The following is a 15,739-nucleotide window of genomic DNA, read 5'->3' as shown; positions in this document are numbered from 1 at the left end:
TTAGGCATCATAAAAGCCTAGTTTCAACAAAGATCTATCAGACTTCCGTGAAATACCATCCAGGGTACCACTAAGCCTGGTAAAAACACATTAATTCAGACAGAGAGGAAGCCAATAGTGAAATGCAAGGTATGCCACAGTGCATCTTGGAATACATTGCATTTTAGGTTGAAGAACGATCAGGGTAAAATGAAGGTGTTGTTGGTGTTTTGTGGCAGGGGTCCTCCGAGGAAGGCCCGGGTGCACCCTTGACTGTAGCCTGCAGTCCCAGACGCCTTGACCGGAATGTGGCCCTGTGGGCAGCACCCTGGATGCTTAGGGCTTGGAGCAGTGTTATCGACACGTAGCAATGTCACTATGAGGATCTATATTCTGGTTTTCCCAGGGGGGTTGTCTTTGCTGTCCCCTTTGAGAACAAGAACTCCACTTTAGTGTCCTCTTTACCCGACAAGGCACCTCTCGGGGTCTCAGACATATTTATGGAAAGACTGACTTCCTCCTAGACTGTGCCCGAGAGGACTCGCCACTGGTCAAAGCCGGCTTTTCTCCAAAGGTCCTGAGGATAGCCCTGGCCAGATGGCTTAGTTGGTTGGAGAGTTGTTCTGGGCACCAGAAAGTGTGTGTGCAATCCCCAGCCAGGGCGTGTGCGGGAGGCAACCGGCTGATACTACTCTCTCACATCGATGTTTCTCTCTCCCCCTTCCTCTCCAAAACCAATAAAACATATCCTCGGGTGAGGACTAAAAAAGGAAAAAGAAAAAGATCTTGAGTGTGTAGAATCCTAATGTGTGAGGCTTATTCTCTGGTAATTCCTCAAAAGACAACTTGGGCTCCCTGGGAATTTTGGTTTCCGGTGGGGAGTGTGAGGCTGCCACAGCCCCCAGGGGCTGACTGGGCGGTGACTCTCCCACAGGGCTGAGGGAGGCAGGTCCTGGGGGTTCACCTCTCCCTCCTCCTGGCAGGAGTGAGCTGAGAACCCTGCTTGTTCTGGGCCTCTGTAACCTGCTGATCCGATGCTGTGGCATTTAACCTCGTCTTTGCTGATGGTCAGGTTGCGTCCCTGCCTGTCCTACAGAGGCATGAGAGACTATTCCTGATCCAGGGGTAATTCCCCAGCCCCTTCCACTCCCTGAATTCTTTCCTAACCCTTATGGTGGGCTACCTCAGTAAGAGGATCCCCGTCGTGTTTCTAGGCTCAAAGACAGAGGTAAACTGGAACACCCCCATATTTGCTAACACACCCTTTAGCACAGGGCCTTGGGAATCAGACGAGGGTGTTGTTCTGCTGTTGATTGAGATGAGAGCTGTCCTAACCTAGGCAGAGCAGCTAAACCCAGAGGCTGGCCCAGCACTAACCTGGGAACAAGATCCAAAGGTCGGATTTGCAGCAGGAGCAGGCCAGAGACGAGCCTCTCGTGTTATGTGAGCTGTGTCCCCGCCAGAGGGGGAAGGGGCAAGCTGGTAAGTCCCGCCTACTCCCCCAGTCTGTCGGCCAGGGACCCTGGTGCTTCATTGAGGAATTCATGCTTTATTTCCCATGGCAACCAGGCAGCAGGGATAATTTAGGAAATGAATAATAACTTAAAAACATTAAACACATTTTGGAGGGTTTCATCTTTCTCCCTAATTAGATTATTTTAAAAAAAAACAAGGGTTGTTTATATAGAACAAACCAGTTGCATCTTTTCCTTTTTCCTCGTTTATGCAGTGAAATGCTGGTACGTGATTAGCAGTTAGAGAGGGCATCTGAGGGCAAGGCAATGCTGAGGGCAGAGTTTCTCAACCTTGGACATTGTTGTCTGCAGGGGGCTGTCCTGGGTGTGGTAGGGTGTTTAGGACCCTTCCTGGATTCTGCACAGTAAATGCTGGTAGCACCCCTCCCCCACCAGCTGTGATGATGGGTAGGAGTTGGATGTGCTGTCCCTGAATGAGAACTGGTGGTGTCCCTTCCAAACTGCATGGAGTCACTGTTACACGCTGTGGTGAAGTCGAGGGGCCAGTGCGGCACACCTGAAAGGGTTTCTAGAGGCGGTTGAATGGGAGTTCATGGAAAGAGACTGGAATGTAAAGCCAGAAAACCCGAAGTCAAGTCCTTATGGGTAGGACGCAGTGAGTCGGAAACACACCTTCTCTGCCTCCAGCTTCCCAGCCCCAAGCTTTGCTGTGCCTGGGAGAGATTTAGGAATTCGAAAGCACCTCTTGGGGGAACTGCAGTTTCACAGCCAATGGTTCGAAGAGACATCTCGGCCCCCCTGGTTGTCCTTCCTGTTTCCAAGGGGGCCCAGAATGGAGTCAGCTTCTCCAACATGTAATCTCGTCATCTCTACGGGGCATGGTCAAAGCCACGTAACCAGGAGGAACATGCTAGCTGCTGTTTTTGTTGGATGACAATGGCATTTGCAGCCTATCTCTTAACTGCGGAGGAAATGACCTCAGTCTCATGCGTGAGAAGCCTGGAATGTGGGGGTCTGCTCTTTTGCCCTTCCAGGAGCCCTTCAAGAGCTGGTAAAAGGCCCCTGTCCTTTTCCTGGGTGGGGAGAGTAGGACTCCCTGAGGGAGGTGTGTGTGGGGGGGACTGACTTAAACCAGAGTGCAGGAGGGGGACAGGAGGAGATTGAAGAGACACGGAGAAGTTACATGTGCAAGGGGAAGAAAGCTCTCCTGAGGAGGCACCAAGGAATGAGTTTCCAGTTTCCCCTTCGAGTCGCTCACCTGGCTCGGAAGAAGCTGCTGGGACCTCCAGCACACTTGACCTCGTGTAAGGGGGGGTGCTATCGCCATACCAGGGAGGTGGCGGCCCCTTTAATGAAAGATTGGCCCAGGTGCTATCAGTATGGGGCTGAGCAAGGGCACCCTGCAGCCCCGAATTTTCTCTCATAACACTTACCATTCTCCGATGAGCTTTGGGAATATTTTTACCACTGGCATGAAGCCAGTGGTAAATCCACCATTGGCTGGATTTTTTGACCATTATGTTCACTGTGGGTTACCCAGTGCCCAGAGCAGTACCTGGCATGTCACTGGCCCTCAATACGTTTTTGAAAAGGCATTCTCCTCCAAAGCACGGAAAGCAGAGCGTGCTACCCCCAGCTGACATTACAACGAAGCACGCAGCATTCGGTAAGCTGCCTACCGTCTCTGGGCCTTCCTTTCGCTCATCTGTTCAGTGGAATGACTGAAAACGTCCATCTCACAGGGGTGTTTTTCAGGATCCTCATGGCAACCCTTCCTAATGTGGGTTACTACAACCTTTATGACATAATGTATCTGGAATGCTGGAGAGGCTGTTGGAAGTTTCTGGGGATCTCTGAAGCATTTCAGAGCCAAGGACTCCGAGGGAGTGTCACAGTAGGCCACCAAGTCCACTGAAAAGACCGCAGTCGGCAGAATTTGATCCGGCCGCCAGGGGGCACTCCCCATTGCGTGTCTAAGAAATTCTGCCCTTAGACTCCAGCAAGGCTTTCTGCCTCCCGTCTGCACTTCATCAGCACATTCCTGAGTTCACCTTCAGTTAAAGGAGTCTCCTGACTTCAACCCTTACCTTTCAATGCAATGTGTCTTACTTCTTCATTAAACATTTGTGCCCTTCCTGGTTTTGGGTCTGGCCCTGCCCACCTTTGAATACTGACCTTTTGATCCTGCCCCTGGGGTATGCTCCCCTTCCTCATCTTTGATTCGCAGATTGTGAAGGCATTTGGGGTGCATTCCAATATGATGTGAACTATATATATTGGAACCATCTAGTCACTGACATCATTAAAGAGTAAAAGTAGCCCTGGCTGGTGTGGTTCAGTGGATTGAGCACTGGCCTGCAAACCAAAGGGTTGCCAATTTGAATCCCAGTCAGGGCACATGCCTGGGTTGTGGGCCACATCCCCAGTGGGGGGGAACACCACATACTGATGCTTCTCTCCTTCCCCCCTTTCCCCTCTCTCTAAACATAACATAAAATAAAATCTTAGAAAGAAATTAAATAGTAAAAGCAGCTTCAAAGCAATACCGAGAGGGTGATATCTGTCATGCAGGCTATCCCAGAGAAAGGTCCCGTCTGGTAAGCCGTAAAGAAGAACATGGCTGCCATTCGGCAGGTGGGACTTTAGATACTTCAGAGTCTCCATGACCTTGGAATAGAATTGCTCAGGAGTGGTCATTTTTGGGACTGGATCCATCTCCCTGTTGGGAAAAGAAACAGAAAATATCTTACCAGATGACAAAGATAGGTAGGTACATGCAAATTCTGAAGTTTTCCCCCAAACCCCACCCCACCACGTGGCGGTAATTGGTGCTATCTGAAAACTATTTCTGGCTTCCTGATTGCTGTGTGGTTGGGTGGGCCGTGTCACTGGTCTGGTGCATGGGTTATGAGAAGTGACATATGTCATGTTTGGTGGCATGAGAGCCTCTAGAAAGCTCTGTTTCTTTGCCATGGATGTGGGCAATGTTCTAGGCAGCAGTTATGTCACCACTGAGTCCTGGAACAGAGTCACATGATGACTTTTGATGGACATATCATGTGAATGAGAAGTAAATGTTTGTTGCTTTATGCTCCCAAGATTTTAGGTGCTGTTTGTTCCTGCAGCAGAACCTCACCCATCCTAACTGATAGACACAGTGAATGGAGTCTGATATGGACTATTATTTGTTGGGCACTTCAAGGTTGCGACTTTGTCTTTAACACTTTGCACCCGTATTACAGTGCGGGAAACAGAATGTCACTGAGAAATGAAGTTGCATTATGTGCCCACAATGCACCCTTCCGATCGACACTGAATGTGAACTTTTGTGAATCTCCCGACCGACTGCTGCTTTAGGCTGCTCCCTGCCATGCTCCTGCCAGCAGGCGGTTCCGTATTGCATCACGGCTTTTCACAGCAGTGCTGGTGCTCTGTAGAATGTTTAAAATTTTAAATTATATTTTTCTTCATGTTTCATAACAGGTAGTGAGCACAGAAAATGAAAGTTTTGTAAGTAGCTATAAAAGCATCAGCCTAAAAATCAGAGTGCTTAAGACCAAGACAGAAATCACAAGTAGTTTCAAGTAGGTATTTTTTGAGCTTAAGCTGGTTGACCATTTTTCATTTGGTTTGGCAGAAAACAAAGTAAGGAGTGTGCAAATGTCTTCTAGAAGTACCTCACTGACAGTTTCATTTGAATTTCTTTCTTTCTTTCAAGCTGTACTTCAACGGCAAAGGGTGAAGAAAGATGCTAGAATATATGTTGGCTTTAATTGGTAAACCTATTATTGTTCTTTTTTTTTCTTTTTACCAAGTTGACTTTTGTACCCACAGGATGACCTCGAGTTCTAATGATGATATTAACCTGCACTGACCTGGGAACGAGAATTCACTAAGATTCTCATTTGCCCATTAGGCCTGATGTTAAACCCAATGAAACAATGATATGTTTTTTTCTATTCGAGTCCTCAGATTCCAAATTTGCCAAATGACCCTAGAATGGGTGGAACAGCATCCCTCAGAATGTGATTATATGTGGAAACAGGGTCTTTGCAGATGTAATTAGTTAAGAGGAGGTCGTATTGAATCCCGATGGGCCTACACCCAGTGCCTAGCGTCCTTTTAAGAAGAGGAGTGGACACACAGACACACACAGAGAGGAAGGCCCCGTGAATACTGAGGCAGAGACTGGGGTTTTGTGGCCATAAGCCAAGAAATGCGAGGGTTGCTGGGAGCAACAAAACGAGCAACAAACGAGTGCTTTCCCCTCAACCCTTCAGAGGGAGCAGGGTCCTGCGGACACCTTGATCCCAGACTTCTGGCCTCCAGAGCTGTGCGAGGACACATTTCTCTTGTTTCAAGCCACCCAGTTTGGGGGACTTTATTACAGCGGCCCTAAGGAGCTTCATACAGATTCCAAACCAGAGAAAGTAGGTCCATTACTCACAGCCTGAACCCAAGGCCCGAGGCACGTGGGAAGCAGGGAGAGAACGAAGCTTGCGGGGGCATCCACTGTTCTCTTTCCAGGGAGCTCCTAAACGGAGGGACCTTTTCAAGATGTGTCAAAATTCAAAGTAGACTTAACTCTTGACCTTGAAATTCTACTTTCAGGAAGGCGTCCTACAGTAAAATTCCCACAAATGTGCAAAAATGCACATCTAAATGTACGTACAAATTGCAGCATTGCTGGGAATAGTGCAAAACTGGAAAAAGTCACAAAGGCCACCTACAAAGCTGCAGCCCACCCACGTGGCGACGTGCTCCGCGGCCACGAAAACCAATGAAGGAACTAGATAGAGGTGGTGGTCGTGCATGATTCTGAATAAACTAGATGCCCCTGAATGACCGTTCACTTCAAAATGTTTCATTTTACCTTAGGCAAATTTCACCACAATGAAATAAAAAAATATGTAAAAAGAATAAAATAATCTGCATGCATTAGCATAGAAAGACTGCTACAAAGTATTGGTGACTGCAAAAAATAAATGGCAGAGTAGTAAGCATTATATTTCATTTGATGAGTATTAATAAATGTGTAAGTTAGAATTTCCATAGAAAAAATCTGTCTGCAAACACACTCTTGTGATTGGTTAGCTTGTAGTGTGGTAGTGAGGGTGGAAGGGAGTGATCACGGGAACATGTTCACTTCCAAAGCTCTGGGTTATCTGACGTTTTCACAGCAGATGTTACTTTGTAATTAGAGAAAAATATAAATAAAACAGGTGTTCATATCATTTTCATCATCCTTTCTAAAGGGGAAAAACAGGACTTCACCTAAGTTTTAACGGGAGGGGCAGAAAAAGTTATTTTATGTCATTTCCCCTATAGCTACTTTACTATACCTATTTGGGAAGAAAATCACTCCCCAAATTGCAGTGATCCAGGCTGACCACAGGCAAGGGGACCCCAGGGGCCAGTCTGCGGCCGGCAGCGCGTGCCCATGCACAGGAAGAGGCAGAGCGAGCCTGGCGTTTCTGGGAAGCCCGTGGGAAGTCAGCTGTGCTTGGTGCTTGTGCTTCTAAACTATGGACCGGGTCATTTGGACTAACAGGAAGGGAAGGGAAGGGAGGAAGGAAGGAAGGAAGGAAGGAAAGAAGGAAGGATCTTGTCCTGTTTGAACAAACCCTAGCATGTACTGGGTTGGCCAAAAAGTCCATATGTTTTTTTCTGTAAAATAGAAGACACATTTTTCATTTTCACCAATGACTTGATTGATTTGGACATTTTGAGTAGATCGGCTAGTTCCCATGTGGCAGGAAGTTGATCATTCTCCATTAATGTCTCACTATCGACTTCAGCTGGTCCACCCAGCCGTGGACCATCATCCAGCAAGAAATCTCCAGCATGAAACTTTGCAAACCACTTCTGACACGTTTGATCAGTCCCAGCACCTTCTCCATGCACTGCACAAATCATCTTTTGCCTTTCAGTTGCTTTTTTACCTTTCTTGAAATAATAAAGTATAATATGCCAAAAATGTTGAGTATTTTCTTTAATATTAAAATGGCTACACAAAAATTCACCAATTTTGGTAAGGTTTTTTAAAAACACATGCTGATATGACAGCTGTCACAATACAATCTAACAGAATTGTTTCGAATGAAGTTAAAGACAAGTAAGAGCTACTAGAGCCATTGTATGGAAAAAACTAAGCAAAGTTTTGGCCAACCCAGTAGAACAGAATGCTAAGTTCATGTTTTGTTTCTTCGGGACAAATTATTCTACTTTATGAATAGTAGCCTCCCAACCCTGCACAAACAGCACTCAAAGGATCTGAGAGGAGGTTGCTCCTACCCATTGGGGGCAGAAGGCTGGGTGGGGCCTTGGCTTGATTTGCATATGCACGGAAGCTCTCCAGGCCCCTGCCTCTGCAAAGGGGTCCCTGCCGCTGCCTTGCAGGTCTGTCCAGACCAGGAGAACCCGCCCGGAGTGACCAGGTTTTACATTCCCCGTGGGCTTGAAGTGGGACAGCAGGAATGATATGAAAGCAGGTTGGGTGCCTGAGTCCTGTCTCTTGTCACCAGGAAAGCCCCTGCATATTGCCTGATGACTTCTGCCTTCACAGTTTTATTTTTGTTTTTGTTTGTTTTTTCTGTTGCGGACACCACCGCACTGGCACAAAGCAATTACGCTGAGTGAAGTCTCTTCAGCCACATAAAGGCAAGATAATGAGGAGCAAGTCTCCCCAACCCTCTACTTAATGATTATTTTGTGGTCAGAGACTCACCCTGGTGATACACAAAGAATCTGAGCTAATTTGTACCCATGAAGAGGGCACCCCACAAACTGAGGAAGCAGGACCCCAAACGGCTGATTACTCAGGGAAATCGAATGGGAGCCTCTTGCGGCTGATGGGACGTCCTCGGGAGTCTCTGGGTCAGCGCGTGCCGCTGCGTACCTGACACACTGGGTCAGGGAGATGTCTCCCATGCAGGGGCACAAGGGGCTAAGGGACAGGTGCTGGCTCCCCTGCTGCATGTCACGGAAGGTGCCTCTGACTCTGCCCTGAAAAGGTGTCCATGCTATTCTGACCTGGGCACTCCTTCCTCTGGTGACTGCCGTGGGGGCTTAGTTTGAGTATTTTGGGGACTAAAGAGTCCCGGGGGTTTGGAAAATACCTCCTGGGCCTTCCCTGGTGTCCGAGGCCGAATGGGCTGAGCCGAGACTCTCTAACCCTTTCCAACCCAGGTGTCCTGGTGCCCGAGTCAGGTCGACTTTGTCACCCCAGGTTTGCCTGCTCATTCCAGCGCCCTGCGTCCCCCTCACACGCCAGCAAGCTTGGGCAGCCACTCAAATGGAGAGGTGAGGGGTATGCCAAGCTTTCAGAAGAGAAATTTGAGAACCAGCCTGGGGGACCATGACACTCACACCAGGGTGGGGGGGGGAGGGAGTGAGACATTGGTGCCCACCGCGGCGCTCCCACGCCCGCCAGTAACACATGGTGGGCTCAGAACAGCCTCGACCCTGGGGTGGCTCAGAGCCTGTCTCTGCCCTAATGAATCGTACCCGGCCACGCAGAACCCCTCCTGGCGTGGGAGCAGGGCCACGATTGTTCCTGGCTCTGGCAGGTCTTCCAGCCAGATTTTCCCTGGCCAGTGCCAGAGGGAGGTGCCCAAGTCAAGGAGGAGGGCAGCAGCCCCTGTGGGCGACACTGCCTAGCACCCGATGCATGTGACCTAGCGCTCAGACCTCACTCACACCAGCATGTGGGTTTTCCAACCCCCCACCCCCATCCCCCACACCAGTGAAAGAACTAGCCCTTTTCTTCAGGCCAGCCAGTTGTCACTGCATCACTTACCTCCCACCCAGCCCCCTCGAAGAGGCATTTTCACACAGACTGGGAATGGGGTGGGGACATCTGCGCTCACACTACCCCATGCATAGAGATGCTGGGTCCCCTAAAAGTGTGTGTGGCCTGCTGGGTGGGAAACCGTTCCCTGGGCCATGGCGCCTCGGAGGAGGAGGCTGGGAGAGAAAATCCTTTGAGCACAGCCCTGTTCACCCTCTTCGTGGCTGGTCTCTACCATTTGATTGGGTGGAATGGGTTGTCTCTGGCAGTGCAGCCTCCTTGGGTTGGCCCCTCGCCTGGCTTCCTCTTCCTACAGTGCTGATCAGCTAGCTGCCCAGGGAGGGCGTGGGGGGTGGGGACGGTGGGTGCGGGGACTGGGCTTGGAAGCATTGTCATTGCAGAAAAAAACTGCTTGAAGGCCAGGGGACACAGACAACCTATGTGAGGTGGTTCTGGCTCTCTCTATTAAGTGAAAAATGTATAATTGATAATTTCTACATCTACCATGAAAAAGGGAACCCTGTCGACTTATGTGCCTGCGGTAGATGCCTTTGTAATTCTATCACATTTCTAGTGTTTATCATGATCTTCTCAGGGCTGTCGTGTTGGGATGTTAAGGAATCACTGTCATCACCCTCTCTGATTAGCGGAACTTAAGGCCACTCTCTTTTCCCGCAGCTGGCCCTGTCGCCGCCGCAGGGTCTGCCATTGCAGCTCACTCACATTTGCCCTGTGTCCGGGAAGTTCTCTCCTCTGCTATCACCCACATCCTGTAGCTTTTGTGGCAGCGATCAGAAGTCTCGGGAGCTGGGTTAGCTTAGCCAGATGGAGTAGAGTTTCAATGAAAAATGTAGGTTTGCCTGTGTTGCCTTGTTTCTTTAGTTCCAGACACTAAAAGCTATCTTCCCACCATGACCTTCATGCACTGAACAAGAGTTCACTGAGCAACTGCGTGAGTTCAGAGGTTGAGACAGGAGCACATGAGTGCACTCTGTCAGCAAGAGCAAGATGGCGTCATCATCGGCCTGGGAAAGGAGAAGGTCAAGTATCTCCTAACTTGTTCCGGGACAGACTTCTTATGCAACCCGTTGCTGGGGTGAGCTTTTTATGAAGTCACTTTGCTCATTTTGGGTTACCCACTCCACCTTGACGTTCTGGCAGATGGGGCGGTGTAGTTGCCATCTGTCTTTATTTTTCTAACCCCTCCGCAGGACATAGCAAAGTGGGCACCACAGGGACATCCCACACTGCCAGCTCCGTTATTTTACCCAAATGCTTGCTGCTTCTCTGCCCAGATCCCGGCGGGGGGTAAGGGGGGGCTGGCACGCATCTCTGGCTGATAGCTGCCTGCCCTTGGCTCTTTGGAAAAATTTGCAAAGTGGGCCTGGCTGGGAGGGCCTCTGGGTAAGCAGATTCTGCTGAAAAGGGGCAGTTGCAGGGCTTTGAGGCTTGGAGCCACAGCCTCTTCCTGCAGGTGTCCTGCACTCAGTATAACTAGTCTGCCCTCTGGGCCCTCCAGCAGACCACGATCCACAGGCTGGAGGGGCACTGGCTGATCTGACTGCAGGAAGTCAGATTTTGCTCTGTTTCGTGATGGGACTGGAGGCTGAGGCTCATTGCTTCTCCTTCCAGAAGCAGCCCGAGGTCAGGGATGGTGGCCCCTTTGCCAGTGTGTCCCAGAGCTAGTACATTGCAGGTACCCAATACCTACTTTTAAGAGGGAATGCATAAAGGAAAGCAAACAAGGGGAGTGTGAACTGTAGGAAAGAGTTTAGGAGTTCACTAAAGAACCTCGTTCGGCTTTCATCTTGGCTGCCCAATGATCAATGGTAGGATAAGCAAGTTCCCTCACCTTGCAGAACCTCAGTTTCCTCATCTGTAAAATGGGGACATCATACTTGTCTCTTGAGGCTGCTTCAGGGGTGAGATGATACAGCCAGTGGTGTGGCTCTGGGCTCATGGCAGGTTTAGGGGCTGTTTGCTCTTTAGTGGCAAGTCCCAGGTGATTCCTCACAGGGGCTTGGACTTGGATCCCCAGTATGTGGCCAGGGCAGAACCGGGGTTCTGGGGAGAGTGGTAAACCAGCGTAGGGATTGCCAAAGCAGAGTCTGGCACATACGCATTTCTGGGTCAAAGTGTGGTATCTCCTGCCCCAAATTTACTGCACTGAGTAGGTCTGTACCTCCTTCGCCATAAGAATTCTAGGCTCTTGTGGAGATGTCCAGGAGAGCAAACACTGCAACAACAGGAACTGGAGCAGAAAGCCAAGGCCGGGCCCTAAGCAGGCATCTCTCTCTATTCCTAGGTCGGCTTAGGGTGGAGCCCAGCTCTGTCATTAATCGGTTAATTAGGCCAGTCACATCACCTTGGATTTACTGTTTTCTAAAATGGAGATCTGGTGTCATTTTTTTTTCTTTTTGGCCGTATTCACAGGACAGATGACATTTATATATGTAGCATACTCTTAGGGGCAGGCACAGATTTTGAGAAATCTTTCAAGATGTTGTGAGGGGGATGAAGTCATTCAACATTTTGAAATCTCTACTGATATTAGCAGGTTAGCAAAACGACTTTCTCCGATGGGCCACGGGTGTAAACAGGATTGGCTGTGAAGCGTGTGTAGTTTCTTTGCAAATGCTCGAAGTCTGTGGTGTCTCTGCCACATGTGTGTGTATGCAAGAATATGCGAGGGAAAGCTGTTCTCAGGGGGTAGCTGTGATTCTGCCTTGTTTTATATTAGGAAGTGGTAAGTCTCAGTCTTGGATTCTTGGCTAGTACAAGCATATTTCCAGTGACATAAGTCAGAGCTGATCTGATATACCTATTTGTTGTGAATCAGAGCAAAGCACTAATGGATGAAATGGTTTTTAAAAGGGTCTTTCAGCTTTGCGGGTTGGTTCTGTTGATTTCACACATGTCTAAGGCTTGTGAAGATAGAGACATTTAATTCAACAGCAGGCTGGTGGAGCGGAAGAAAAAGGGAAACCCAAAGTCAAAGAACTTTCAAAACAGTCTTTTTTAATAACTCACCCATTGCAGACATCATTCCCAATCATGGCGTATATGACGATGGCTGGCTGGTCCAACAGTGGATTCCTAGACAAACTGAGAAGCCACAGATGGAATCTGAGTGTCAAACACTTGGAAACCTAGCTTTGTAACCAACGTCACAGGCTGGGCCTGTGAAAGAATCTTTGAATGCTGCCCCACCCCCAGGGAATTTCCACTATTTTTCTTTCATTTTAGTTATCACCATTCCAACTTCTCCCTTTCTTCTCTATAATCTTTAGTCTACTTCCTGTGAGGGAAAAACCCCGTAATTGTATAGACTCGAAGAGTGGAATGAAGTGTCCAGCAGGGGGACCTACCACCATTTCCTGGCATCTTTCACAGCCTTTGTCGTCAACACACACAGGTGAGTTACTTGGGTTCCTTTTGTCCAGGTTCATGAGACATCCTGTGGGCCTACAGTCAACTGTGAAAAATAAGGGCCCTCCAAGGTTTCCATTCTGGGCACCCAGGGCCGTGCTTTAAAATTTTAGGCCCAACGTGAACACAGAATTGTTTCCTCGTTCTTAAGCAGGAATACGAAATAATCCTTTTTGTCTTTTTCAGATACTTTAGCCAGATCTAAGTTCCACCCTCTTTGTATGTGTTTTTATGGTCCTTCCTGAAGGACATATGTGCAGAGTAGCACTGCCAACGCTCACTGACCCAGGAAGGGCTAATGTCCCAGTGTTTTCAGAGGGGCTAACAGGCCACCGATGCCCAGTGCAAGGGATGGCAGGGTGACAATGCAGTTTTCATATGTTTTTAGAAATGAGAAGCTCCATTGAAAAACAGCTTCTTATGTCCCTCTTCCACTTACCTTTTTAGAAATCCCTCCAGGTTTTGGGAAGATGCACCTGAGTAATGGAAATTGAGAAAATAATTACTGTTAGTGAGTTCAGCGCAGCAGAGTGAGCAGGAGGGCCTGGTTGTCTGAAGCCGTGGAAGAGGCATGACCGTGCAGTCAGAGGTCACTTGCACCCTTGTGCTGATGGGGATGACGTTGCCCTGGAACTCTCCTCGGTGGGTCTCATGTTTCCTAGGCATTATATCAATATAACTCTGAAGTCTTTCTTTGTATTTATAGGTCTCCAGACATTTTCTAACATGAATGGGTAGACTTGGTGATAGGTAGAAAAGATATACATCTAGCACCAGGGAGAGACACTACCCAGAAGATCAGGGAATGAGTTGAGGGATGAGAGGAAGCGTAAAAAAGATCCTGTGAGATGTACAGCTCTCCCCAGAGAGCCCCGGGGAAGCAGTGGCTGGTATCCCTGCACACTCCTGGGGCCCCTCCTGCTGGCTGGCCCATGCCAGGTTCAGACTGTAGAGCTGATGTATTATTTCAACTCCTGCAACGACACGTACGCCCATCCTGCCCCATCCCTGTTACCACCTGTCATATATCTCTTATAGGAAAGTCATAGTTATTGAGTCCTCATGTTATCGTAGACACTCTGTTAAGTACTTTATATTATTAGTTCATCGAGGCCTTAGCACAACTGTGTGAGGTAGGCACCCTAGTGGCCCCACTTTATTAATGAGAAAACAGGGGCTCACTTAACTGACTTGCCCAAAGCCACACGACTAAAACTGTGGAGAACTGCGATTCAAACCCTGTCCCCTCTACCTGCCAGGCAGAGCTCTGGCTCCCTGGGGGACATCGCTTCTATAGGGTGGGGGTCCAGAAAGAGTAAACCCATGTAGGTATTTTTTGTCCCTTGGAGGCTGATCTTCAGTAATAAACGAGTAATTCTCAGGCGGGAGGTGCCACTCCAGGGACAAAGAAGGTCATTCTGTAACTGCCAGGCATGGAAGGCTGGGGAGCAGGTGCATTTTATGACAGAGCCAGTGCATGTTCTTACAGACCCACGTGGAACAGAGGGCAGTGCACAACTGTGGGGAGCATGCTGGCCCCTGTTCCTGGGAAGCTGGGTGACAGCGTAGCAACTGCCTCTTTGTCACATGCAACTAGGTGCAAGCTCTGCGGGCAGTGTCGCTGTGCCCTTGGCTGATTCAAGAGTGTTACCACATTAAATGAACATTGCTTTATTTCCTTGTTTTACATGTGGTAAATCTCTAGCCCACAAACTTGACCAGTTTAACCACTTTTAAGTGGACAGGTCAGTGTCATTAAGTACAGTCATATTGGTGTGCAGCCATCCCCACTGTCCATCTCCAGAACTTTCCCATCACCCCCCACTGGAGCTTTGCACCCGTTAGAGAATAACTCCCTGTTCGCCTCCCCTGCAGCCTCTGGTCACCGTGCTACTTTCTGTCTCTCTGAGTTTAAACCATGCTAGTTACCTCCTATAGGGGCAGTCACACAGTATTTGTCTTTTTGTGTCTGGCTTATTTCCATTAGCCTAATGTCTTCGAAGTTCATCTATTTGGAGCAGGTGTCCTTTTAAAGGTGGACTAATAATCCACTGTGTGGATACACCACATTTTGTTTGTCCATTCACTTATCGATGGGCATTTGGGTTGTTCCTACCTTCTGGCTGTTGCGAATAATGCTGCAGCACCCTGCTTTCAATTCTTTTAGGTATATACCTACAAAATTGCTGGACCACATGATAATGCTGGGTTTAATATTTTGGAAGAGCCGCCACACTGCCTTCGTTTCCTTTGTGTGGTGAGGCGGGGTGTTATTCGAGATGCCTGCAAACGTACCAGTGCAGAGCCGTCAGCTCCTCTCACACTCATGCATTCATCCGCCCTCTCCCTCCGTGTGTTGAGCCCCTGCCACGTGCCTGGCAGAGCAGAGAATTAGCAGGTGAGTGGACACAGCCCCTGTCCCCGAGCGGTAGTGTGTATCGGTAGTCACACACACAATTCAGTACTGGTACGAGGTGTAATGCAGATCCAACTCCAGTGACTGAAAAGAGGAAATCCCAATGGATTTGAGCCTCTTATCTCTGCTCAGAGAAGGTGCCAAACTGAGTCCTAAACGTAGAGACTCAGAGTGTTTCTGGGTGTTAGACTGGTCCCTACTGTTGCCAGAAGTAAGGAGACAGAGGGCGGCCCCTGCACCCTGGCATGGTACCCACGGTGGCTCCTCGTCTCCTCGGCGGGGCCCTTCGTTTGGTTCCAGCCCCAAGTTCACACCTCCCATTTTCAGTAGGATAACAAATCAAGAGGTGTTTCATTCTCACTCTTTGATTTGTGTGTTAATGAGAAATAAAAACTAATGAAAGCTCAAGGACCAGGCCAGGCCAATAACTTTCCTCATTGCCGAGAGGATAGCTGGGAATTTGAGGTGCATTTCACCCACAGAGCCTGAGGAAAGGAAAATAAAAGTCTGTCACGGCATGCTGCGTGCTCAGCCCCTCCCTCGGTCCCCAGCACCCATACCCCTTCGCTGCTCAGGACAGGGATGGCAGGCCAGTGGCACCTCTCAGGGTAGACTAAAAAACCGCAGTCACAAACATCTACTCGAGAAGAG

The 15,739-nt window shown here is 48.9% G+C and overlaps 1 protein-coding gene across 2 annotated transcripts in view; it reads right to left on the bottom strand.

The window, feature by feature from the left end:
- Positions 1-15,739, bottom strand: part of AOAH (acyloxyacyl hydrolase) — a 145,806-nt gene that overhangs the window by 31,639 nt on the left and 98,428 nt on the right. For both annotated transcript variants that reach the window (XR_005065736.1, XM_037041139.1), the window contains exons 14-16: positions 13,112-13,148; positions 12,274-12,348; positions 4,001-4,173 (exon numbers count right to left, since the gene is read on the bottom strand). Coding sequence is in view for 1 of the 2 variants with exons in the window: in XM_037041139.1 (XP_036897034.1) it covers positions 4,001-4,173; positions 12,274-12,348; positions 13,112-13,148 (285 nt within the window). In the remaining variant the exon portion in view is untranslated. The remainder of the gene's footprint in view (positions 1-4,000; positions 4,174-12,273; positions 12,349-13,111; positions 13,149-15,739) is intronic.

The sequence above is a fragment of the Sturnira hondurensis genome, unplaced genomic scaffold (assembly GCF_014824575.4).
Source record: "Sturnira hondurensis isolate 20B ecotype Veracruz unplaced genomic scaffold, ASM1482457v3 Scaffold0002840, whole genome shotgun sequence".
In the NCBI taxonomy this organism is placed as follows: Eukaryota; Metazoa; Chordata; class Mammalia; order Chiroptera; family Phyllostomidae; genus Sturnira; species Sturnira hondurensis.
The sequence above is the reverse complement of the archived record's forward strand: the minus strand, read 5'-3'. Positions and strand labels throughout refer to the sequence as shown.